The sequence below is a fragment of the Scyliorhinus torazame genome, chromosome 26 (assembly GCF_047496885.1).
Source record: "Scyliorhinus torazame isolate Kashiwa2021f chromosome 26, sScyTor2.1, whole genome shotgun sequence".
Lineage (NCBI taxonomy): Eukaryota > Metazoa > Chordata > Chondrichthyes > Carcharhiniformes > Scyliorhinidae > Scyliorhinus > Scyliorhinus torazame.
This window is the reverse complement of record NC_092732.1, coordinates 40,116,254-40,141,904: the sequence shown is the minus strand read 5'-3', so window position 1 is coordinate 40,141,904 and position 25,651 is coordinate 40,116,254. Positions and strand designations below refer to the sequence as shown.

The 25,651-nt window shown below is 51.4% G+C and overlaps 1 protein-coding gene across 1 annotated transcript; it reads left to right on the top strand.

Annotated features, from left to right (window-relative positions):
- The first annotated feature begins 238 nt into the window (after positions 1-238).
- LOC140402995 (RIIa domain-containing protein 1-like) lies at positions 239-24,759 on the top strand. The gene is made up of 4 exons (XM_072490653.1): positions 239-422; positions 5,235-5,311; positions 15,643-15,689; positions 24,562-24,759. Exons 1-4 carry the CDS (start codon positions 321-323, stop codon positions 24,639-24,641), a joined length of 306 nt encoding a protein of 101 aa, XP_072346754.1. The 5' UTR covers positions 239-320; the 3' UTR covers positions 24,642-24,759.
- Positions 24,760-25,651: the final 892 nt, after the last annotated feature.

Genomic DNA, 25,651 nt, shown 5'->3' with positions numbered 1-25,651 from the left:
GTGGGTTGGGGACATGGAGGGGGGGGTTGGGGACATGGAGGGGGGTTGGGGACATGGAGGGGGGTTGGGGACATGGGGGGGGTTGGGGACATGGAGGGGGGGGTTGGGGACATGGAGGGGGGGGTTGGGGACATGGAGGATGTTGGGAGCACCGTTTCCATGGTGATGGTAACCAGGGAGACCACGTGCCGCGCCTGCGCACTCCAGATATCCAGCCACGCCCCCTCTACGCGCCTGCGCAGTCAGACTCCTTGCCTCCGTCCACTCCGCCCCCCTCAGGCCGAAGGCAGCAGCTGCGCCTGTGAGCGGCCGCACTGACCATGGCGGATCGGCGGCCTCTGGTGCCTCCCCCTTACGGGATGGAGGGCTACGACTTGGGAGCGCTGAACCAGGAGCAGCAGAACCGACTCTGGAACTTCAAGGTGGCGGCGGCGGCGGCGGCGGCGGCGGCGGCGGCGGGTCCGGGCGCCCGTCTCCATGGCGACTGGGAGGGCGGGGGCGCTGTGCGCCAATCACGTGGCGAAGCGGTGCGAGTGACGGCGGCACCGGCCAATCAGGCGCCGGGAGATGGGCGGAACCCAGAGAGTGACAGGGCGGCTGTCCAATCAGCGCGCGGGAGGGGGAGAGTGACACCGGTCCCAGCCAACCACTGCCCAGAGGGGCGGGATTACTGTCACTGAGTTCAGCGTCCCCACTGCACAGGAGGCCATTGGGCCCATCGATACCACACTGCCCCCATCAAACACTCCCAGGACAGGTACAGCACGGGGTAAGATACAGAGTAAAGCTCCCTCTACACTGTCCCCATCAAACTCTCCCAGGACAGGTACAGCACGGGGTTAGATACAGAGTAAAGCTCCCTCTACACTGTCCCCATCAAACACTCCCAGGACAGGTACAGCACGGGGTTGGATACAGAGTAAAGCTCCCTCTACACTGTCCCCATCAAACTCTCCCAGGACAGGTACAGCACGGGGTTAGATACAGAGTAAAGCTCCCTCTACACTGTCCCCATCAAACACTCCCAGGACAGGTACAGCACGGGGTTAGATACAGAGTAAAGCTCCCTCTACACTGTCCCCATCAAACACTCCCAGGACAGGTACAGCACGGGGTTAGATACAGAGTAAAGCTCCCTCGACACTGTCCCCATCAAACACTCCCAGGACAGGTACAGCACGGGGTTAGATACAGAGTAAAGCTCCCTCTACACTGTCGCCATCAAACACTCCCAGGACAGGTACAGCACGGGGTTACATACAGGGTAAAGCTCCCTCTACACTGTCCCCATCAAACACTCCCAGGACAGGTGCAGCACGGGGTTAGATACAGAGTAAAGCTCCCTCTACTGTCCCCATCAAACACTCCCAGGACAGGTACAGCACGGGGTCAGATACAGAGTAAAGCTCCCTCGATACTGTCCCCATCAAACACTCCCAGGACAGGTGCAGCCCGGGGTTAGATACAGAGTAAAGCTCCCTCGATACTGTCCCCATCAAACACTCCCAGGACAGGTACAGCACGGGGTTAGATACAGAGTAAAGCTCCCTCGATACTGTCCCCATCAAACACTCCTAGGACAGGTGCAGCACGGGGTTAGATACAGAGTAAAGCTTCCTCTACACTGTCCCCATCAAACACTCCCAGGACAGGTACAGCACGGGGTTAGATACAGAGTAAAGCTCCCTCTACACTGTCCCCATCAAACACTCCCAGGACAGGTACATCACGGGGTTAGATACAGAGTAAAGCTCCCTCTACACTGTCCCCATCAAACACTCCCAGGACAGGTACAGCACGGGGTTAGATACAGAGTAAAGCTCCCTCTACACTGTCCCCATCAAACACTCCCAGGACAGGTACGGCAAGGGGTTGGATACAGAGTAAAGCTCCCTCTACACTGTCCATATCAAACACTCCCAGGACAGGTACAGCACGGGGTTAGATACAGAGTAAAGCTCCCTCTACACTGTCCCCATCAAACACTCCCAGGACAGGTACATCACGGGGTTAGATACAGAGTAAAGCTCCCTCTACACTGTCCCCATCAAACACTCCCAGGACAGGTACAGCACGGGGTTAGATACAGAGTAAAGCTCCCTCTACACTGTCCCCATCAAACACTCCCAGGACAGGTACAGCACGGGGTTAGATACAGAGTAAAGCTCCCTCGACACTGTCCCCATCAAATACTCCCAGGACAGGTACAGCACGGGGTTAGATACAGAGTAAAGCTCCCTCTACACTGTCGCCATCAAACACTCCCAGGACAGGTACAGCACGGGGTTACATACAGGGTAAAGCTCCCTCTACACTGTCCCCATCAAACACTCCCAGGACAGGTGCAGCACGGGGTTAGATACAGAGTAAAGCTCCCTCTATTGTCCCCATCAAACACTCCCAGGACAGGTACAGCACGGGGTTAGATACAGAGTAAAGCTCCCTCGATACTGTCCCCATCAAACACTCCCAGGACAGGTACAGCACGGGGTTAGATACAGAGTAAAGCTCCCTCGATACTGTCCCCATCAAACACTCCCAGGACAGGTGCAGCACGGGGTTAGATACAGAGTAAAGCTTCCTCTACACTGTCCCCATCAAACACTCCCAGGGCAGGTACAGCACGGGGTTAGATACAGAGTAAAGCTCCCTCTACACTGTCCCCATCAAACACTCCCAGGACAGGTGCAGCACGGGGTTAGATACAGAGTAAAGCTCCCTCTACTGTCCCCATCAAACACTCCCAGGACAGGTACAGCACGGGGTCAGATACAGAGTAAAGCTCCCTCGATACTGTCCCCATCAAACACTCCCAGGACAGGTGCAGCACGGGGTTAGATACAGAGTAAAGCTCCCTCGATACTGTCCCCATCAAACACTCCCAGGACAGGTACAGCACGGGGTTAGATACAGAGTAAAGCTCCCTCGATACTGTCCCCATCAAACACTCCCAGGACAGGTGCAGCACGGGGTTAGATACAGAGTAAAGCTCCCTCGATACTGTCCCCATCAAACACTCCCAGGACAGGTACAGCACGGGGTTAGATACAGAGTAAAGCTCCCTCTACACTGTCCCCATCAAACACTCCCAGAACAGATACAGCACGGGGTTAGATACAGAGTAAAGCTCCCTCTACACTGTCCCCATCAAACACTCCCAGAACAGATACAGCACGGGGTTAGATACAGAGTAAAGCTCCCTCTACACTGTCCCCATCAAACACTCCCAGGACAGGTACAGCACGGGGTTAGATACAGAGTAAAGCTCCCTCTACACTGTCCCCACCAAACACTCCCAGGGCAGGTACAGCACGGGGTTAGATACAGAGTAAAGCTCCCTCTACACTGTCCCCATCAAACACTCCCAGGACAGATACAGCACGGGGTTAGATAGAGTAAAGCTCCCTCTACACTGTCCCCATCAAACACTCCCAGGACAGGTACAGCACGGGGTTAGATACAGAGTAAAGCTCCCTTTACACTGTCCCCATCAAACACTCCCAGGACAGGTACAGCACGGGGTTAGATACAGAGTAAAGCTCCCTCGATACTGTCCCCATCAAACACTCCTTGGACGGGTACAGCACGGGGTCAGATACAGAGTAAAGCTCCCTCGATACTGTCCCCATCAAACACTCCCAGGACAGGTGCAGCACGGGGTTAGATACAGAGTAAAGCTCCCTCGATACTGTCCCCATCAAACACTCCCAGGACAGGTACAGCAGGGGGTTAGATACAGAGTAAAGCTCCCTCTACACTGTCCCCATCAAACACTCCCAGGACAGGTACAGCAGGGGGTTAGAAACAGAGTAAAGCTCCCTCTACACTGTCCCCATCAAACACTCCCAGGACAGGTACAGCAGGGGGTCAGATACAGAGTAAAGCTCCCTCGATACTGTCCCCATCAAACACTCCCAGGACAGGTACAGCACGGGGTTAGATACAGAGTAAAGCTCCCTCTACACGGTCCCCATCGAACACTCCCAGGACAGGTGCAGCACGGGGTTAGATACAGAGTAAAGCTCCCTCTACACTGTCCCCATCAAATACTCCCAGGACAGGTACAGCATGGTGTTAGATACAGAGTAAAGCTCCCTCTACACTGTCCCCATCAAACACTCCCAGGACAGGTACAGCACGGGGTTAGATACAGAGTAAAGCTCCCTCTGCACTGTCCCCATCAAACACTCCCAGGACAGGTACAGCACGGGGTTAGATACAGAGTAAAGCTCCCTCTACACTGTCCCCATCAAACACTCCCAGGACAGGTACAGCACGGGGTTAGATACAGAGTAAAGCTCCCTCTGCACTGTCCCCATCAAACACTCCCAGGACAGGTACAGCACGGGGTTAGATACAGAGTAAAGCTCCCTCGACACTGTCCCCATCAAACACTCCCAGGACAGGTACAGCACGGGGTTAGATACAGAGTAAAGCTCCCTCTACACTGTCCCCATCAAACACTCCCAGGACAGGTACAGCACGGGGTTAGAAACAGAGTAAAGCTCCCTCTGCACTGTCCCCATCAAACACTCCCAGGACAGGTACAGCACGGGGTTAGATACAGAGTAAAGCTCCCTCTACACTGTCCCCATCAAACACTCCCAGGGCAGGTACAGCACGGGGTTAGACACAGAGTAAAGCTCCCTCTACACTGTCCCCATCAAACACTCCCAGGACAGGTACAGCACGGGGTTAAAAACAGAGGAAAGCTCCCTCTACACTGTCCCCATCAAATACTCCCAGGACAGGTACAGCACGGGGTTAGATACAGATTAAAGCTCCCTCTACACTGTCCCCATCAAACACTCCCAGGACAGGTACAGCACTGGGTTAGATACAGAGTAAAGCTCCCTCTACACTGTCCCCATCAAACACTCCCAGAACAGGTACAGCACGGGGTTAGATACAGAGTAAAGCTCCCTCTACACTGTCCCCATCAAACCCTCCCAGGATTTAGAACTTTCTCTATATCTGAGGCAGAAACGCTGTCTCTGATCTGAGGCTGTCGGTTTAGTGACTGGAAGATGTGGGAAGTTTGAGTTGAACATGCAGCGAGGTGCTTGCCTCGTGTCGAACTATCCCTGGTCCAGTTCCGACCCGGATCGGGAGGCAGGTCCGATGACGGACTCGGACAAGCTCGTTTCGGGGCTGGCGTTCTAAAAATTATTTCTGGAGATTCTTCATCTACATTCTTCATCTGTGGTTATTTTTTATCTCATCTTTGTTCACAGATAAATTCTCGAATTGCCAACGAATATTACTTGAGGGACCACCCCGAGGTGGAGTGGCTGCTGAGCGACTTTCTGAGGTGAATAACTCGGATTGGGATTGGCTGGTGTCCTGAACCCAGATTGCGGGTTAGAATTTGGGAGGCCGAGGGATGCGACGGGGTTTCTGCAGAAACTCTTTGCGCGCGCAATGTTGGTGCGACCCGCTTCTGACGCGGGGATTGAGAGGCGGGTCTTACGTCAGTGGAGCGCGCGGACACCGCAAAGGATGGCGGCTTTGCGGACGTTACAGCTTAAATTACAGGAGACCTGATAGAGTAAGCAAATGGGAAAATGTGTGGCGGCAAACTTGTACAACGCCAGGCGCCTCTCGAATGAAGAGTCTAGTCAGGTTGTACCGTAATGAATGTAGACATTGTCACATATTATATTTCATATTTGTTCCTGGTTTAAAATATACAAAGGCAGTACATCTGCCAAAGCTGTGATTAAGGTGTTGTAAAAGGTGAGGTCATGATTGATTTTACCATCTACTAAATGGCTAATGGGATATTGTTTTGATTGCTGAAGGATCTCTGGAGATTAGATCATTTATGAGGGATTGTCTTTCGTCCGAGCTAAGCAGGTGATGGGACAGCGTAGTGGGATACAGATGATGCAATTAATGGGAGGAGCCAGGTCTATCTGTAGTTTGCCGTTTTGCCAAATGCTGTTAGATTGAGCAGAAGTGCCTTACAAGGTTGTCCCTGAAAGGGTCTTCTCTCTCCAAAGGTCTGGACAGATAAGCAAGTAACCGTGATTGTGAACTTTATTTCTAAGTGGATAGAGTGAGTTGCTTAATTGGAATTCGTGGCAGGTGCAGATGTGGGTTCAAGTTTTTTCCTTTTATTTAAGAGCTTTTTGTTATGGGCCAGGGTTTAGAAAAAGTGTAACATGGAGTTCACCTGACCCACGACTTTTAATAGATTTTGGTTATGGGAGCACACGGCCCACTCTACAGGTGCGATGCAACAGAGAGCTAAAGTAATTTAAAACAAAACAATGTTTATTCTATGAACCCAGTTAACAGTTTATAAACACACAGTAAACATCTTATCAACTACCAAACAAATAGCCCCCACAGATACAATACTCGATAGGTAACCCTTAATACCTTTCCCAGCATTAAGGTGGACAAGTCCCCAGGTCCAGATGGGATCTATCCCAGGTTGCTGAGGGAAGCGAGGGACGAAATAGCTGGGGCCTGAACAGATATCTTTGCAGCATCCTTGAGCACGGGAGAGGTCCCGGAGGACTGGGGAATTGCTAATGTTGTCCCTTTGTTTAAGAAGGGTAGCAGGGATAATCCAGAGAATTATAGACCTGTGAGCTTGACGTCAGTGGTAGGCAAATTGTTGGGAGAAGATACTGAGGGATAGGATCTATTCACATTTGGAAGAAAATAGACTTATCAGTGATAGGCAGCATGTTTTTGTGCGGGGAAGGTCCTGTCTTACAAATTTAATAGAATTCTTTGAGGAAGTGACAAAGTTAATTGATGAGGGAAGGGCTGTAGATGTCATATACATGGACTTCAGTAAGGCGTTTGATAAAGTTTCCCATGGCAGGCTGATGAAAAAAGTGAAGTTGTATGGGGTTCAGGGTGTACTAGCTAGATGGATAAATAACTGGCTGGGCAACAAGAGACAGAGAGTAGTGGTGGAAGGGAGTGTCTCAAAATGGAGAAAGGTGACTAGTGGTGTTCCACAGGGATCCGTGCTCGGCCCACTGTTGTTTGTGATATACATAAATGATCTGGACGAAGGTATAGGTGGTCTGATTATCAAGTTTGCAGATGATACTAAGATTGGTGGAGTTGCAGATAGCGACGAGGACTGTCAGAGAATACAGCAAAATGTAGATAGACTGGAGAGTTGGGCAGAGAAGTGGCAGATGGAGTTCAATCCGGGCAAATGCGAGGTGATGCATTTTGGAAGATCTAATTCAAGAGCGGACTATACGGTCAATGGAAGAGTCCTGGGGAAAATTGATGACAGAGAGATCTGGGAGTTTAGGTCCATTGTACCCTGAAGGTGGCAACGCAGGTCGATAGAGTGGTCAAGAAGGCGTACAGCATGCTTGCCTTCATCGGACGGGGTATGGAATACAAGAGTCGGCAGGTCATGTTACAGTTGTATAGGACTTTGGTTAGGCCACATTTGGAATACTGCGTGCAGTTCTGGTCGCCACATTACCAGAAGGATGTGGATGCTTTAGAGAGGGTGCAGAGGAGGTTCACCAGGATGTTGCCTGGTATGGAAGGTGCTAGCTGTGAAGAAAGGTTGAGTAGATTAGGATTGTTTTTGTTGGAAAGACGGAGATTGAGAGGGGACCTGATTGAGGTCTACAAAATTATGAGAGGTATGGACAGGGTGGATATCAACAAGCTTTTTCCAAGAGTGGGGGTGTCAATTACATGGGGTCACGATTTCAAGGTGAGAGGGGGAAAGTTTAAGGGAGATGTGTGTGGAAAGTTTTTTACTCAGAGGGTGGTTGGTGCCTGGAATGCTTTGCCAGCGGAGGTGGTAGAGGCGGGCACGATAGCATCATTTAAGATGCATCTAGACAGATATATGAACGGGCGGGGAACAGAGGGAAGTAGATCCTTGGAAAATAGAAGACAGGTTTGGATAAAGGATCTGGATCGGTGCAGGCTGGGAGGGCCGAAGGGCCTGTTCCTGTGTTGTAATTTTCTTTGTTCAGCAACATCCATAAGTTAAACCCTTTTTAACAAAGACAGCAGGTTTAAATTCTCTACAGAAACAGGTATTACTTTGAAATCATCAAGCGAGCTGAAGACATTCTTTAGCTTGTAGGGAGAGAGAGATCAGAACATCTTCTTGCTTTGAATGCAGCCCTCCAACACTGAAAACGAAACCAAAAACGAAAGTAAAAGACAGCCCAGCTCCACCCACACTCTGACATCACTGCAGCTATTTGATAGACACCCCTTTCCTCAAGGTACATCCACCTGGCATTTTTAACTGTTAATTGTAAAGCTGTTCCTTTGACAATGTGGTTAATTCTGTGTTTAATTGAAAGTGTGCTTGTGCATAAAAGATGCCTATTGTTCAGAGACGGCACTCCTGCGGTGAAGTATCCTTTTCTCGCAGTTTTTCCCAACTTAAAAATTGTTTGGGGCTTCTCGTCCGGTGTCCTGTCATGTGAGTATCCCTTTTAAGAAAGGTTTTGTCTTAGCACATGGCTTGGTAGCATGGCTTCAGTGATGTCATTTGTGGGTGGAGCTGGGTTGTGGCTGTCTGGTGAGAGGGGGTTCGGAGTTTGGGTTTCATTCCCGGTTTGTTGCTTTGGACCGCAGAAGGAAAAAGCAGTGTTTCCCTGTTTTCGTTATAAAGGCCGTTCAAGTGAACTGACAGCATATTGGGGGTGCGGCCTTGGTAACTTTGAAGATAGAGCTGCTTTCCGGAAGAAGCCTGCTGGTTAGAACTGGATCAGAATCTCGGGGAAAGGCTCGCTCCCATTCGAGTGAGAATACAATGTGCAGGGCCATGCCCTTGAAAGGGGTTTTGGTTTATTGGATTTTGTTATTGAATTGGAACAGTTAAGGGGGATTCATTAAGAGTTATACATGGATTACTGTAGCTGTTGTGTGTTTTTTCTTGTTTGTAATTGATAGCAAATTCATGATAACAGTTTCATATATGTTAACTACCTTCTTAGAATAAACCTTGTTTTGTTTAAAGCGCCTAGGAAGTCTGATAATCACACCTGCAGGGAAGTGCTCACCCTAGCCAAATTCAACATAAAAGTTACAGGTCAGGTGAACTTCATTACACACTTTGAAGTTTTGAAGCCCTGGCCCATAACAGTCCGAACACAAACCAAAGAGAAACTGCTAGAAAATCTCAGCAGGTCTGGCAGCATATGTAGGGAGAGAAAAGAGCTAACGTTTTGCGTCCAGGTGACCCTTTGTCAAAGCTAACAGACAGAGAAAGTGGGAAATATTGATACTGTGGAGTGAGAATGAAAGATGAGTCATAGCCACAGAAACCCCGTGAAATGGGGAGTTAATAGACACAGAAACCAAGGGAACAGAGTGCGAATAGACACAGAAACCAAGGGAACAGAGTGCGAATTGACACAGAAACCAAGGGAACAGAGTGCTAATAGACACAGAAACCAAGGGAACAGAGTGCTAATGGCCACCAAAACCAAGGGAACAGAGTGCTAATAGACACAGAAACCAAGGGAACAGAGTGCTAATAGACACAGAAACCAAGGGAACAGAGTGCTAATAGACACAGAAACCAAGGGAACAGAGTGCTAATAGACACAGAAACCAAGGGAACAGAGTGTTAATAGACACAGAAACCAAGGGAACAGAGTGCTAATAGACACAGAAACCAAGGGAACAGAGTGCTAATAGACACAGAAACCAAGGGAACAGAGTGCTAATAGACACAGAAACCAAGGGAACAGAGTGCTAATAGACACAGAAACCAAGGGAACAGAGTGCTAATAGACACAGAAACCAAGGGAACAGAGTGCTAATAGACACAGAAACCAAGGGAACAGAGTGCTAATAGACACAGAAACCAAGGGAACAGAGTGCTAATAGACACAGAAACCAAGGGAACAGAGTGCTAATAGACACAGAAACCAAGGGAACAGAGTGCTAATAGCCACAGAAACCAAGGGAACAGAGTGCTAATGGCCACCAAAACCAAGGGAACAGAGTGCTAATAGACACAGAAGCCAAGGGAACAGAGTGCTAATAGACACAGAAGCCAAGGGAACAGAGTGCTAATAGACACAGAAACCAAGGGAACAGAGTGCTTCCTGAAGTCGATGATCAGTTCCTTGGTCTTTCGGACATTTAGAGAGAGGTTATCTTCGGTACACCATGCAACCAAGTGATCTATTTGCCTTCTGTAGTCTGACTCGTCGTTGTTTGAGATATGACTCACCATAGTCGTATTATCTGCAAACTTATAGATTGAATTGGAGTTGAATCTTGCCACACAGTTGTGTGTGTATAGGGAGTACAGTAGAGGACTGAGCACACATCCTTTGGGGGTCCCGGTGTTGAGGACTATTGTGGAGGAGGTGTTGTTACCTATCCTGACAGATTGCGGTCTGTTGGTGAGGAAGGAAGGTTTGAAGATGATGGCCGGTGGATGTTATACGGACCAAGCTCTCAAAGTTCTTCTTTTGATATCGTGTCACGCCACAAACAACCGCGGGGCTGTCACCAGCTGGCTTACTGATAGCAGAAGACCAAAGTCTCGCCTGGATCTGCTACATCCAGGTGTCAACTGGGAAGGAGACACGAAAAGCAGAAGGCGAGATTGTCCTGCCCAGGAGAGACGCTTTAACCCGAATTATTGTGTCAGGAACGTTGGACTAATCCGCGTTGGCGACCTGGAGTTATTCTCAACCGAAGTATCTTTTCCATTGAATGACGGACGAGCTGTTCGCAAGCACCAAGGTCACGTCCGTCTACGGAAAACTTCCAGATAACGCAACAGGAGGAAATGCTGCTCTGGAAGTTCAACAAGAATTGGTTCTGTTGTACCAGGACTTATAGTGGATACGACTTCAGGAGAGGGACACGCGTGTGCAGATATTCAACCCACTCCTGGCGGTACTGAGAGGCTGAGGTATAATTAAGGTATTAGTTTCATTGTATATCGGGCTTTTGAAGGGGATTAAAATTTAAGGAGGGGGAAGTGTTCTAGAATGTTATTATTATGCATATTCATATTTAAATCCATTGCTGATGTCGTTGGATACAGTTGCGACGTCATTGGTTGCTGCTGTTACCTGTGCAAGTTCGTATTTAACCTTTCATGTTTCTTTCATGTGAGTTTTTTTTTAAATAGAAAACTTCAACAGAAAGACTTTTTTTAAAAAAAAAGTCACGAGCAGGTATAAAATGGCCTCCGAGGGTGAAAGGATTCTAGAACAAAGATTCTGCAAAGCAGGGTTGTGTCTTCTGGGATTGAACCGGTTAAGTGGTGAATTGGTCAGCGATTTCAGGATACCAGTTCAGCAGGGAGAGGGAGAGAGGCAGGGCGAGAGAGGGAGGGGGGGAAGAGAGGGAGGGAGGGAGAGAGAGAGAGGGAGGGGGGGAAGAGAGGGAGGGAGGGAGAGAGAGGGAGGGAGGGAGGGAGAGAGAGAGAGGGAGGAGGGGGGGGGAGAGAGTGAGGGAGAGGAGAGAGGGAGGGAGGGAGAGAGAGAGGGGGGGGAGGGGAGGGAGATGGGGAGGGGAGGGGGGGAGGAGAGGGAGAGAGAGGGAAAGGGAGAGAGGGAGGGGGGGAGGAGGGGGAGCGGGGCGGGGGGAGGGGGATGAGGGGGATGGGGGGAGGGGAGGGAGAGATAGAGGGAAAGGGAGAGAGAGGGAGGAGAGGGGGAGGGGAGGAGAGGGAGGGGGGAGGGGGATGGGGGAGGGTGATGGGGGAGGAGGGGAGGGGGAGGTGGGGATGGGGGAAGGGGATGGGGGAGGGAGGGGAGGGGGAGGGAGGGGAGGGGGGTGGGGATGGGGGAGGGGGAGGGGGGGGGAGGGGGGTGGGGATGGGGGGGAGGGGGGGTGGGGATGGGGGGGAGGGGGGGTGGGGATGGGGGGGAGGGGGGGTGGGGATGGGGGGGAGGGGGAGGGGGGGTGGGGATGGGGGGAGGGGAGGGGGAGGGGAGGGAGGAGGGGAGGGGGGATGGGGGGAGGGGAGGGGGATGGGGGGGGAGGGGGAGGGGAGGGGGATGGGGGGGAGGGGGAGGGGAGGGGGATGGGGGGAGGGGGTGGGGGATGGGGAGGGGAGGGGGATGGGGGAGGGGGGTGGGGATGGGGGAGGGGGATGGGGGAGGGGGATTTGGGGGGGGGAAGGGAGGGGAGGGGGAGGGGAGGGGGATGGGGGGGAGGGGAGGGGGGAGGGGATGGGGAGGGGGGTGGGGGAGGGGAGGGGGATGGGGGAGGGGGGTGGGGGAGGGGAGGGGGATGTGGGGAGGGGATGGGGAGGGGAGGGGGAGGGGAGGGGGATGGGGGGGAGGGGAGGGGGATGGGGGGGAGGGGAGGGGAATGGGGGAGGGGAATGGGGGAGGGGGATGGGGGAGGGGAGGGGAGGGGGGAGGAAGGGGGAAAGGGGAGGAGAGGGAGGGAGAGACAGACAGACAGACTGGCTGGGATTCGAGGTCAGAATCCGCTTGGGAATCCCCCTCTGCGAAGCCGGACTGAGGTCGGCAGCTTTCCTTCCAATCTGCGATTGGTCGAATTCTAAAGGAGGGTGACGGGGTCAAGGTGGGCCCGGTGCCTGAAGCAGACATTGAGGCGGAACTGCACGGAAGGGTGGGGCTGAATGGCCTTCCTCCTGTTGCTATGTTGGTTCAGAGGCTTTATTTGTTGCATGTTCCTGGGTGTGAGGACGAAGATAAACAGATCCCAAGTAACAGCTGCCTGGAGTGAATCAAGAGAGTAATAACCCCTCCTGGCAGTGATTCCAGAGTAATAACCCCTCCTGGCAGTGATTCCAGAGTAATAACCCCTCCTGGCAGTGATTCCAGAGTAATAACCCCTCCTGGCAGTGATTCCAGAGAGTAATAACCCCTCCTGGCAGTGATTCCAGAGTAATAACCCCTCCTGGCAGTGATTCCAGAGTAATAACCCCTCCTGGCAGTGATTCCAGAGTAATAACCCCTCCTGGCAGTGATTCCAGAGTAATAACCCCTCCTGGCAGTGATTCCAGAGAGTAATAACCCCTCCTGGCAGTGATTCCAGAGTAATAACCCCTCCTGGCAGTGATTCCAGAGAGTAATAACCCCTCCTGGCAGTGATTCCAGAGAGTAATAACCCCTCCTGGCAGTGATTCCAGAGAGTAATAACCCCTCCTGGCAGTGATTCCAGAGTGTAATATCACTTCTTGGCAGTGATTCCAGAGTGTAATAACCCCTCCTGGCAGTGATTCCAGAGTAATAACCCCTCCTGGCAGTGATTCCAGAGTAATAACCCCTCCTGGCAGTGATTCCAGAGAGTAATAACCCCTCCTGGCAGTGATTCCAGAGAGTAATAACCCCTCCTGGCAGTGATTCCAGAGTAATAACACCTCCTGGCAGTGATTCCAGAGAGTAATAATCCCTCCTGGCAGTGATTCCAGAGTAATAACGTCTCCTGGCAGTGATTCCAGAGTAATAACTCCTCCTGGCAGTGATTCCAGAGAGTAATAACCCCTCCTGGCAGTGATTCCAGAGTAATAACCCCTCCTGGCAGTGATTCCAGAGAGTAATAACCCCTCCTGGCAGTGATTCCAGAGAGTAATAACCCCTCCTGGCAGTGATTCCAGAGTAATAACCCCTCCTGGCAGTGATTCCAGAGAGTAATAACCCCTCCTGGCAGTGATTCCAGAGAGTAATAACCCCTCCTGGCAGTGATTCCAGAGTGTAATATCACTTCTTGGCAGTGATTCCAGAGTGTAATAACCCCTCCTGGCAGTGATTCCAGAGTAATAACCCCTCCTGGCAGTGATTCCAGAGTAATAACCCCTCCTGGCAGTGATTCCAGAGAGTAATAAGCCCTCCTGGCAGTGATTCCAGAGAGTAATAACCCCTCCTGGCAGTGATTCCAGAGTAATAACACCTCCTGGCAGTGATTCCAGAGAGTAATAATCCCTCCTGGCAGTGATTCCAGAGTAATAACCTCTCCTGGCAGTGATTCCAGAGTAATAACACCTCCTGGCAGTGATTCCAGAGAGTAATAACCCCTCCTGGCAGTGATTCCAGAGTAATAACCCCTCCTGGCAGTGATTCCAGAGAGTAATAACCCCTCCTGGCAGTGATTCCAGAGAGTAATAACCCCTCCTGGCAGTGATTCCAGAGTAATAACCCCTCCTGGCAGTGATTCCAGAGTGTAATAACCCCTCCTGGCAGTGATTCCAGAGAGTAATAACCCCTCCTGGCAGTGATTCCAGAGTGTAATAACCCCTCCTGGCAGTGATTCCAGAGTAATAACCCCTCCTGGCAGTGATTCCAGAGAGTAAAAACCCCTCCTGGCAGTGATTCCAGAGTGTAATAGCCCCTCCTTGCAGTGATTCCAGAGTTTAATAACCCCTCCTGGCAGTGATCCCAGAGTAAAAACCCCTCCTGGCAGTGATTCCAGAGAGTAATAACCCCTCCTGGCAGTGATTCCAGAGTGTAATAACCCCTCCTGGCAGTGATTCCAGAGTAATAACCCCTTCTGGCAGTGATTCCAGAGAGTAATAACCCCTCCTGGCAGTGATTCCAGAGTAATAACTCCTCCTGGCAGTGATTCCAGAGAGTAATAATCCCTCCTGGCAGTGATTCCAGAGTAATAACCCCTCCTGGCAGTGATTCCAGAGTAATAACCCCTCCTGGCAGTGATTCCAGAGTAATAACCCCTCCTGGCAGTGATTCCAGAGAGTAATAACCCCTCCTGGCAGTGATTCCAGAATGTAATAACGCCTCCTGGCAGTGATTCCAGAGTAATAACTCCTCCTGGCAGTGATTCCAGAGAGTAATAATCCCTCCTGGCAGTGATTCCAGAGAGTAATAACCCCTCCTGGCAGTGATTCCAGAGAGTAATAACCCCTCCTGGCAGTGATCCCAGAGTAAAAACCCCTCCTGGCAGTGATTCCAGATAGTAATAACCCCTCCTGGCAGTGATTCCAGAGTAATAACCCCTCCTGGCAGTGATTCCAGAGTGTAATATCACTTCCTGGCAGTGATTCCAGAGAGTAATAACCCCTCCTGGCAGTGATTCCAGAGTGTAATGACCCCTCCTGGCAGTGATTCCAGAGTAATAACCCCTCCTGGCAGTGATTCCAGAATGTAATAACCCCTCCTGGCAGTGATTCCAGAGTAATAACCCCTCCTGGCAGTGATTCCAGAGAGTAATAACCCCTCCTGGCAGTGATTCCAGAGTGTAATAACCCCTCCTGGCAGTGATTCCAGAGTGTAATATCACTTCCTGGCAGTGATTCCAGAGAGTAATAACTCCTCCTGGCAGTGATTCCAGAGTAATAACCCCTCCTGGCAGTGATTCCAGAGAGTAATAACCCCTCCTGGCAGTGATTCCAGAGTAATAACTCCTCCTGGCAGTGATTCCAGAGTAATAACCCCTCCTGGCAGTGATTCCAGAGTGTAATAACCCCTCCTGGCAGTGATTCCAGAGTGTACTAACCCCTCCTGGCAGTGATTCCAGAGTAATAACCCCTCCTGGCAGTGATTCCAGAGTGTAATATCACTTCCTGGCAGTGGCTATCATGCAGTTGACATGGTGAATAATGAGAGCTGTAGATCACGTCACATTCCCTGCGTGTCCGTGCCACCAGTAGCGCTGTGTTAACACATGAGCGAGTTCTAGCAACGGTGAATTCAGACTCAATACTTCGCATCATTTCTGTTCCAGGTCTGTACTCCTCAAGAGACCTGAAGATATTCGGGAATTTGCATCAGGTGAGTTGATGTTCCACTGGATCCAATATCAGGGATCAATGTGAAGGAAACTCCCATCACCTGTATGAGCAGTCAGCACGGGGTTTGATACAGAGTAAAGCACCCTCTACACTGTCCCCATCAAACACTCCCAGGACAGGTACAGCACGGGGTTAGATACAGAGTAAAGCTCCCTCTACAGTGTCCCCATCAAACACTCCCAGGACAGGTACAGCACGGGGTTAGATACAGAGTAAAGCTCCCTCTACACTGTCCCCATCAAACACTCCCAGGACAGGTACAGCACGGGGTTAGATACAGAGTAAAGCTCCCTCTACACTGTCCCCATCAAACACTCCCAGGACAGGTACAGCACAGGGTTAGATACAGAGTAAAGCTCCCTCTACACTGTCCCCATCAAACACTCCCAGGACAGGTACAGCACGGGGTTAGATACAGAGTAAAGTTCCCACTGCACTGTCCCCATCAAACACTCCCAGGACAGGTACAGCACGGGGATAGATACAGAGTAAAGCTCCCTCTACTATGTCCCCATCAAACACTCCCAGGACAGGGACAGCACGGGGTTAGATAGAGAGTAAAGCACCCTCTACAGTGTCCCCATCAAACACTCCCAGGACAGGTACAGCACGGGGTTAGATAAAGAGAAAAGCTCCCTCTCCACTGTCCCCATCAAACACTCACAGGACAGGTAAAGCACGGGGTTAGGTACAGAGTAAAGCTCCCTCTACACTGTCCCCATCAAACACTCCCAGGACAGGTACAGCACGGGGTTAGATAGCGAGTAAAGCTCCCTCTACACTGTCCCAATCAAATTCTCCCAGGACAGGTACAGCACGGGGTTAGATACAGAGTAAAGCTCCCTCTACACTGTCCCCATCAAACACTCCCAGGACAGGTACAGCACAGGGTTAGATACAGAGTAAAGCTCCCTCTACACTGTCCCCATCAAACACTCCCAGGACAGGTACAGCACGGGGTTAGATACAGAGTAAAGTTCCCACTGCACTGTCCCCATCAAACACTCCCAGGACAGGTACAGCACGGGGATAGATACAGAGTAAAGCTCCCTCTACTATGTCCCCATCAAACACTCCCAGGACAGGGACAGCACGGGGTTAGATAGAGAGTAAAGCACCCTCTACAGTGTCCCCATCAAACACTCCCAGGACAGGTACAGCACGGGGTTAGATAAAGAGAAAAGCTCCCTCTCCACTGTCCCCATCAAACACTCACAGGACAGGTAAAGCACGGGGTTAGGTACAGAGTAAAGCTCCCTCTACACTGTCCCCATCAAACACTCACAGGACAGGTAAAGCACGGGGTTAGATACAGAGAAAAGCTCCCTCTGCACTGTCCCCATCAAACACTCCCAGGACAGGTACAGCACGGGGTTAGATACAGAGTAAAGCTCCCTCGACACTGTCGCCATCAAATACTCGCAGGACAGGTACAGCATGGGGTTAGATACAGAGTAAAGCTCCCTCTACACTGTCCCCATCAAACACTCCCAGGACAGGTACAGCACGGGGTTAGATACAGAGTAAAGCTCCCTCGACACTGTCGCCATCAAATACTCGCAGGACAGGTACAGCATGGGGTTAGATACAGAGTAAAGCCCCCTCTACACTGTCCCCATCAAACACTCCCAGGACAGGTACAGCACGGGGTTAGATACAGAGTAAAGCTCCCTCTACCCTGTCCCCATCAAACACTCCCAGGACAGGTACAGCACGGGGTTAGATAAAGAGTAATGGTCCCTCTACACTGTCCCCATCAAACACTCCCAGGACAGGTACAGCACAGGGTTAGATTCAGAGTAAAGCTCCCTCTACACTGTCCCCATCAAACACTCCCAGGACAGGTACAACACGGGGTGAGATACAGATTAAAGCTCCCTCTACACTGTCCCCATCAAACACTCCCAGGACAGGTACAGCACGGGGTTAGATAGCGAGTAAAGCTCCCTCAACACTGTCCCAATCAAATTCTCCCAGGACAGGTACAGCACGGGGTTAGATACAGAGTAAAGCTCCCTCTACACTGTCCCCATCAATCACTCCCAGGACAGGTACAGCACAGGGTTAGATACAGAGTAAGGCTCCCTCTACACTGTCCCCATCAAACACTCCCAGGACAGGTACAGCACAGGGTTAGATACAGAGTAAAGCTCCCTCTGCACTCGCCATCAAACACTCCCAGGACAGGTACAGCACAAGATTCGATACAGAGTAAAGCTCGCTCTACACTGTCCCCATCAAACACTCCCAGGACAGGTACAGCACGGGGTTAGATACAGAGTAAAGCTCCCTGTACACTGTCCCCATCAAACACTCCCAGGACAGGCACAGCACGGGGTTAGATACAGAGTAAAGCTCCCTCTGCACTGTTCCCATCAAACAGTCCCAGGACAGGTACAGCACGGGGTTAGATACAGAGTAAAGCTCCCTCGACACTGTCCCCATCAAACACTCACAGGACAGGTAAAGCACGGGGTTAGGTACAGAGTAAAGCTCCCTCTACACTGTCCCCATCAAACACTCACAGGACAGGTAAAGCACGGGGTTAGATACCGAGAAAAGCTCCCTCTGCACTGTCCCCATCAAACACTCCCAGGACAGGTACAGCACGGGGTTAGATACAGAGTAAAGCTCCCTCGACACTGTCGCCATCAAATACTCGCAGGACAGGTACAGCATGGGGTTAGATACAGAGTAAAGCTCCCTCTACACTGTCCCCATCAAACACTCCCAGGACAGGTACAGCACGGGGTTAGATACAGAGTAAAGCTCCCTCTACCCTGTCCCCATCAAACACTCCCAGGACAGGTACAGCACGGGGTTAGATAAAGAGTAATGGTCCCTCTACACTGTCCCCATCAAACACTCCCAGGACAGGTACAGCACAGGGTTAGATTCAGAGTAAAGCTCCCTCTACACTGTCCCCATCAAACACTCCCAGGACAGGTACAACACGGGGTGAGATACAGATTAAAGCTCCCTCTACACTGTCCCCATCAAACACTCCCAGGACAGGTACAGCACGGGGTTAGATAGCGAGTAAAGCTCCCTCAACACTGTCCCAATCAAATTCTCCCAGGACAGGTACAGCACGGGGTTAGGTCCAGAGTAAAGCTCCCTCTACACTGTCCCCATCAATCACTCCCAGGACAGGTACAGCACAGGGTTAGATACAGAGTAAGGCTCCCTCTACACTGTCCCCATCAAACACTCCCAGGACAGGTACAGCACAGGGTTAGATACAGAGTAAAGCTCCCTCTGCACTCGCCATCAAACACTCCCAGGACAGGTACAGCACAGGATTCGATACAGAGTAAAGCTCGCTCTACACTGTCCCCATCAAACACTCCCAGGACAGGTACAGCACGGGGTTAGATACAGAGTAAAGCTCCCTGTACACTGTCCCCATCAAACACTCCCAGGACAGGCACAGCACGGGGTTAGATACAGAGTAAAGCTCCCTCTGCACTGTTCCCATCAAACAGTCCCAGGACAGGTACAGCACGGGGTTAGATACAGAGTAAAGCTCCCTCGACACTGTCCCCATCAAACACTCACAGGACAGGTAAAGCACGGGGTTAGGTACAGAGTAAAGCTCCCTCTACACTGTCCCCATCAAACACTCACAGGACAGGTAAAGCACGGGGTTAGATACCGAGAAAAGCTCCCTCTGCACTGTCCCCATCAAACACTCCCAGGACAGGTACAGCACGGGGTTAGATACAGAGTAAAGCTCCCTCGACACTGTCGCCATCAAATACTCGCAGGACAGGTACAGCATGGGGTTAGATACAGAGTAAAGCTCCCTCTACACTGTCCCCATCAAACACTCCCAGGACAGGTACAGCACGGGGTTAGATACAGAGTAAAGCTCCCTCTACCCTGTCCCCATCAAACACTCCCAGGACAGGTACAGCACGGGGTTAGATAAAGAGTAATGGTCCCTCTACACTGTCCCCATCAAACACTCACAGGACAGGTACAGCACGGGGTTAGATACAGAGTAAAGCTCCCTCTACACTGTCCCCATCAAACACTCCCAGGACAGGTACAACACGGGGTGAGATACAGATTAAAGCTCCCTCTACACTGTCCCCATCAAACACTCCCAGGACAGGTACAGCACGGGGTTAGATAGCGAGTAAAGCTCCCTCTACACTGTCCCAATCAAATTCTCCCAGGACAGGTACAGCACGGGGTTAGATACAGAGTAAAGCTCCCTCTACACTGTCCCCATCAATCACTCCCAGGACAGGTACAGCACAGGGTTAGATACAGAGTAAGGCTCCCTCTACACTGTCCCCATCAAACACTCCCAGGACAGGTACAGCACAGGGTTAGATACAGAGTAAAGCTCCCTCTGCACTCGCAATCAAACACTCCCAGGACAGGTACAGCACAGGATTCGATACAGAGTAAAGCTCGCTCTACACTGTCCCCATCAAACACTCCCAGGACAGGTACAGCACGGGGTTAGATACAGAGTAAAGCTCCCTGTACACTGTCCCCATCAAACACTCCCAGGACAGGCACAGCACGGGGTTAGATACAGAGTAAAGCTCCCTCTGCACTCGCAATCAAACACTCCCAGGACAGGTACAGCACAGGATTCGATACAGAGTAAAGCTCGCTCTACACTGTCCCCATCAAACACTCCCAGGACAGGTACAGCACGGGGTTAGATACAGAGTAAAGCTCCCTGTACACTGTCCCCATCAAACAGTCCCAGGACAGGTACAGCACGGGGTTAGATACAGAGTAAAGCTCCCTCTAGTCTGTCCCCATCAAACACTCCCAGGAAAGGTACAGCAAGGGGTTAGGTACAGAGTAAAGCTCCCTCTGGACTGTTCCCATCAAACACTCCCAGGACAGGTACAGCACGGGGTTAGATACAGAGTAAAGCTCCCTCTCCACTGTCCCCATCAAACACTCCCAGGACAGGTAAAGCACGGGGTTAGATACAGAGAAAAGCTCCCTCTGCACTGTCCCCATCAAACACTCCCAGGACAGGTACAGCACGGGGTTAGATACAGAGTAAAGCTCCCTCTACACTGTCGCCATCAAATACTCCCAGGACAGGTACAGCACGGGGTTAGATAAAGAGTAATGGTCCCTCTACACTGTCCCCATCAAACACTCCCAGGACAGGTACAGCACGGGGTTAGATAAAGAGTAATGGTCCCTCTACACTGTCCCCATCAAACACTCCCAGGACAGGTACAGCACAGGGTTAGATTCAGAGTAAAGCTCCCTCTACACTGTCCCCATCAAACACTCCCAGGACAGGTACAACACGGGGTGAGATACAGATTAAAGCTCCCTCTACACTGTCCCCATCAAACACTCCCAGGACAGGTACAGCACGGGGTTAGATAGCGAGTAAAGCTCCCTCAACACTGTCCCAATCAAATTCTCCCAGGACAGGTACAGCACGGGGTTAGGTCCAGAGTAAAGCTCCCTCTACACTGTCCCCATCAATCACTCCCAGGACAGGTACAGCACAGGGTTAGATACAGAGTAAGGCTCCCTCTACACTGTCCCCATCAAACACTCCCAGGACAGGTACAGCACAGGGTTAGATACAGAGTAAAGCTCCCTCTGCACTCGCCATCAAACACTCCCAGGACAGGTACAGCACAGGATTCGATACAGAGTAAAGCTCGCTCTACACTGTCCCCATCAAACACTCCCAGGACAGGTACAGCACGGGGTTAGATACAGAGTAAAGCTCCCTGTACACTGTCCCCATCAAACACTCCCAGGACAGGCACAGCACGGGGTTAGATACAGAGTAAAGCTCCCTCTGCACTGTTCCCATCAAACAGTCCCAGGACAGGTACAGCACGGGGTTAGATACAGAGTAAAGCTCCCTCGACACTGTCCCCATCAAACACTCACAGGACAGGTAAAGCACGGGGTTAGGTACAGAGTAAAGCTCCCTCTACACTGTCCCCATCAAACACTCACAGGACAGGTAAAGCACGGGGTTAGATACCGAGAAAAGCTCCCTCTGCACTGTCCCCATCAAACACTCCCAGGACAGGTACAGCACGGGGTTAGATACAGAGTAAAGCTCCCTCGACACTGTCGCCATCAAATACTCGCAGGACAGGTACAGCATGGGGTTAGATACAGAGTAAAGCTCCCTCTACACTGTCCCCATCAAACACTCCCAGGACAGGTACAGCACGGGGTTAGATACAGAGTAAAGCTCCCTCTACCCTGTCCCCATCAAACACTCCCAGGACAGGTACAGCACGGGGTTAGATAAAGAGTAATGGTCCCTCTACACTGTCCCCATCAAACACTCACAGGACAGGTACAGCACGGGGTTAGATACAGAGTAAAGCTCCCTCTACACTGTCCCCATCAAACACTCCCAGGACAGGTACAACACGGGGTGAGATACAGATTAAAGCTCCCTCTACACTGTCCCCATCAAACACTCCCAGGACAGGTACAGCACGGGGTTAGATAGCGAGTAAAGCTCCCTCTACACTGTCCCAATCAAATTCTCCCAGGACAGGTACAGCACGGGGTTAGATACAGAGTAAAGCTCCCTCTACACTGTCCCCATCAATCACTCCCAGGACAGGTACAGCACAGGGTTAGATACAGAGTAAAGCTCCCTCTACACTGTCCCCATCAAACACTCCCAGGACAGGTACAGCACAGGGTTAGATACAGAGTAAAGCTCCCTCTGCACTCGCAATCAAACACTCCCAGGACAGGTACAGCACAGGATTCGATACAGAGTAAAGCTCGCTCTACACTGTCCCCATCAAACACTCCCAGGACAGGTACAGCACGGGGTTAGATACAGAGTAAAGCTCCCTGTACACTGTCCCCATCAAACACTCCCAGGACAGGCACAGCACGGGGTTAGATACAGAGTAAAGCTCCCTCTGCACTCGCAATCAAACACTCCCAGGACAGGTACAGCACAGGATTCGATACAGAGTAAAGCTCGCTCTACACTGTCCCCATCAAACACTCCCAGGACAGGTACAGCACGGGGTTAGATACAGAGTAAAGCTCCCTGTACACTGTCCCCATCAAACAGTCCCAGGACAGGTACAGCACGGGGTTAGATACAGAGTAAAGCTCCCTCTAGTCTGTCCCCATCAAACACTCCCAGGAAAGGTACAGCAAGGGGTTAGGTACAGAGTAAAGCTCCCTCTGGACTGTTCCCATCAAACACTCCCAGGACAGGTACAGCACGGGGTTAGATACAGAGTAAAGCTCCCTCTCCACTGTCCCCATCAAACACTCCCAGGACAGGTAAAGCACGGGGTTAGATACAGAGAAAAGCTCCCTCTGCACTGTCCCCATCAAACACTCCCAGGACAGGTACAGCACGGGGTTAGATACAGAGTAAAGCTCCCTCTACACTGTCGCCATCAAATACTCCCAGGACAGGTACAGCACGGGGTTAGATAAAGAGTAATGGTCCCTCTACACTGTCCCCATCAAACACTCCCAGGACAGGTACAGCACGGGGTTAGATACAGAGTAAAGCTCCCTCTACACTGTCCCCATCAAACACTCCCTGGAGAGGTACAACACTGGGTGAGATACAGATTAAAGCTCCCCCTACACTGTCCCCATCAAACACTCCCAGGACAGGTACAGCACGGGGTTAGATACAGAGTAAAGCTCCCTGTACACTGTCCCCATCAAACAGTCCCAGGACAGGTACAGCACGGGGTTAGATGCAGAGTAAAGCTCCCTCTACCCTGTCCCCATCAAACACTCCCAGGACAGGTACAGCACAGGGTTAGATACAGAGTAAAGCTCCCTCTACACTGACCCCATCAAACACTCCCTGGACAGGTACAGCACAGGGTTAGATACAGAGTAAAGCTCCCTCTACACTTGCCATCAAACACTCCCAGGACAGGTAGAGCACGGGGTTAGATACAGAGTAAAGCTCCCTGTACACTGTCCCCATCAAACACTCCCAGGACAGGTACAGCACGGGGTTAGATACAGAGTAAAGCTCCCTCTACCCTGTCCCCATCAAACACTCCCAGGAAAGGTACAGCACGGGGTTCGATAAAGAGTAAAGCTCCCTCTACACTGTCGCCATCAAACACTCCCAGGACAGGTACAGCACGGGGTTAGATACACAGTAATGCTCCCTCTACACTGTCCCCATCAAAGACTCCCAGGACAGGTACAACACGGGGTTAGATACAGAGTAAAGCTCCCTCTGCACTGTTCCCATCAAACAGTCCCAGGACAGGTACAGCTCAGGATTAGATACAGAGTAAAGCTCCCTCTACACTGTCCCCATCAAACACTCCCAGGACAGGTACAGCACGGGGTTAGATACAGAGTAAAGCTCGCTCTACACTGTCCCCATCAAACACTTCCAGGACAGGTACAGCACGGGGTTAGATACAGAGTAAAGCTCCCTCGACACTGTCCCCATCAAACACTCCCAGGACAGGTACAGCACGGGGTTAGATACAGTGTAAAGCTCCCTCGACACTCTCCCCATCAAACACTCCCAGGACAGGTACAGCACGGGGTTAGATACAGAGTAAAGCTCCCTCTACACTGTCCAAATCAAACACTCCCAGGACAGGTACAGCACGGGGTTAGATACAGAGTAAAGCTCCCTCTACACTGTCCCCATCAAACACTCCCAGGACAGGTACAGCACGCGGTTAGATACAGAGTAAAGCTCGCTCTACACTGTCCCCATCAAACATTCCCAGGAAGGGGCTACAGTGTCTGATAGGGGTGCACTGTGGTTTGTAACGGGGTGGGTGGGATCAGTTTAATGGAGGAGTGGGGAAAAACAGGACCAATGCGGGATCTGATCCTCTGCTTTCTCTGTCCGGCAGAATACTACACGGATGCAAATCTTCCAGACAGGATTCAGAATATGCGGAAGGAATCTCCAGTTGAAACGGCTCCTAACTAATGAGGGTCAGTGAGGCCTCCTCGCTGGGCACTGGCTCCGAGCACATGACACAGCCGGCAGTACAACTGTAATCTGATAGGTGGAATCAATTAAAAGTCACCTTTGTTTGTGTGTTGAACCTGAATCCTGGTCCAAAGGCAGAGCGAAACGCGAGGCAGAACCCTTCGGAGTAACGACAGGCAGAGAGATCTAGGTGTGCAGGTCCACAGGTCACTGAAAGGGGCAACACAGGTGGAGAAGGTAGTCAAGAAGGCGTACGGCATGCTTGCCTTCATTGGCCGGGGCATTGAGTGTAAGAATTGGCAAGTCATGTTGCAGCTGTATAGAACCTTAGTTAGGCCACACTTGGAGTATAGTGTTCAATTCTGGTCGCCACACTACCAGAAGGATGTGGAGGCTTTAGAGAGGGTGCAGAAGAGATTTACCAGGATGTTGCCTGGTATGGAGGGCATTAGCTATGAGGAGCGGTTGAATAAACTCGGTTTGTTCTCACTGGAACGAAGGAGGTTGAGAGGCGACCTGATAGAGGTATACAAAATTATGAGGGGCATAGACAGAGTGGATAGTCAGAGGCTTTTCCCCGGGGTAGAGGGGTCAATTACTAGGGGGCATAGGTTTAAGGTGTGAGGGGCAAGGTTTAAAGGAGATGTACGAGGCAAGTTTTTTACACAGAGGGTAGTGGGTGCCTGGAACTCGCTGCCGGAGGAGGTGGTGGAAGCAGGGACGATAGTGACATTTAAGGGGCATCTTGACAAATATATGAATAGGATGGGAATAGAGGGATACGGACCCCGGAAGTGTAGAAGATTTTAGTGCAGCACTTTTCCAACCTGCCCCCCTCACCCTGCCCCCCCTCACCTTGCCCCCCCACCCTGCCCCCCTCACTTTGCCCCCCCACCCTGCCCCCCCCCACCCTGCCCCCCTCACCCTGCCCCCTCACCCTGCCCCCCTCACCCTGCCCCCCTCACCCTGCCCCCCTCACCCTGCCCCCCTCACCCTGCCCCCCTCAC

Excerpts from the sequence above, each read along its gene's own strand:
- LOC140402995 (XM_072490653.1), top strand. The coding sequence starts at position 321 with ATGGCGGATCGGCGGCCTCTGGTGCCTCCCCCTTACGGGATGGAGGGC. Across the intron at positions 5,312-15,642 it reads CTGCTGAGCGACTTTCTGAG|GTCTGTACTCCTCAAGAGAC; the intron begins GTGAATAACTCG and ends TTTCTGTTCCAG. Across the intron at positions 15,690-24,561 it reads TATTCGGGAATTTGCATCAG|AATACTACACGGATGCAAAT; the intron begins GTGAGTTGATGT and ends TCTGTCCGGCAG.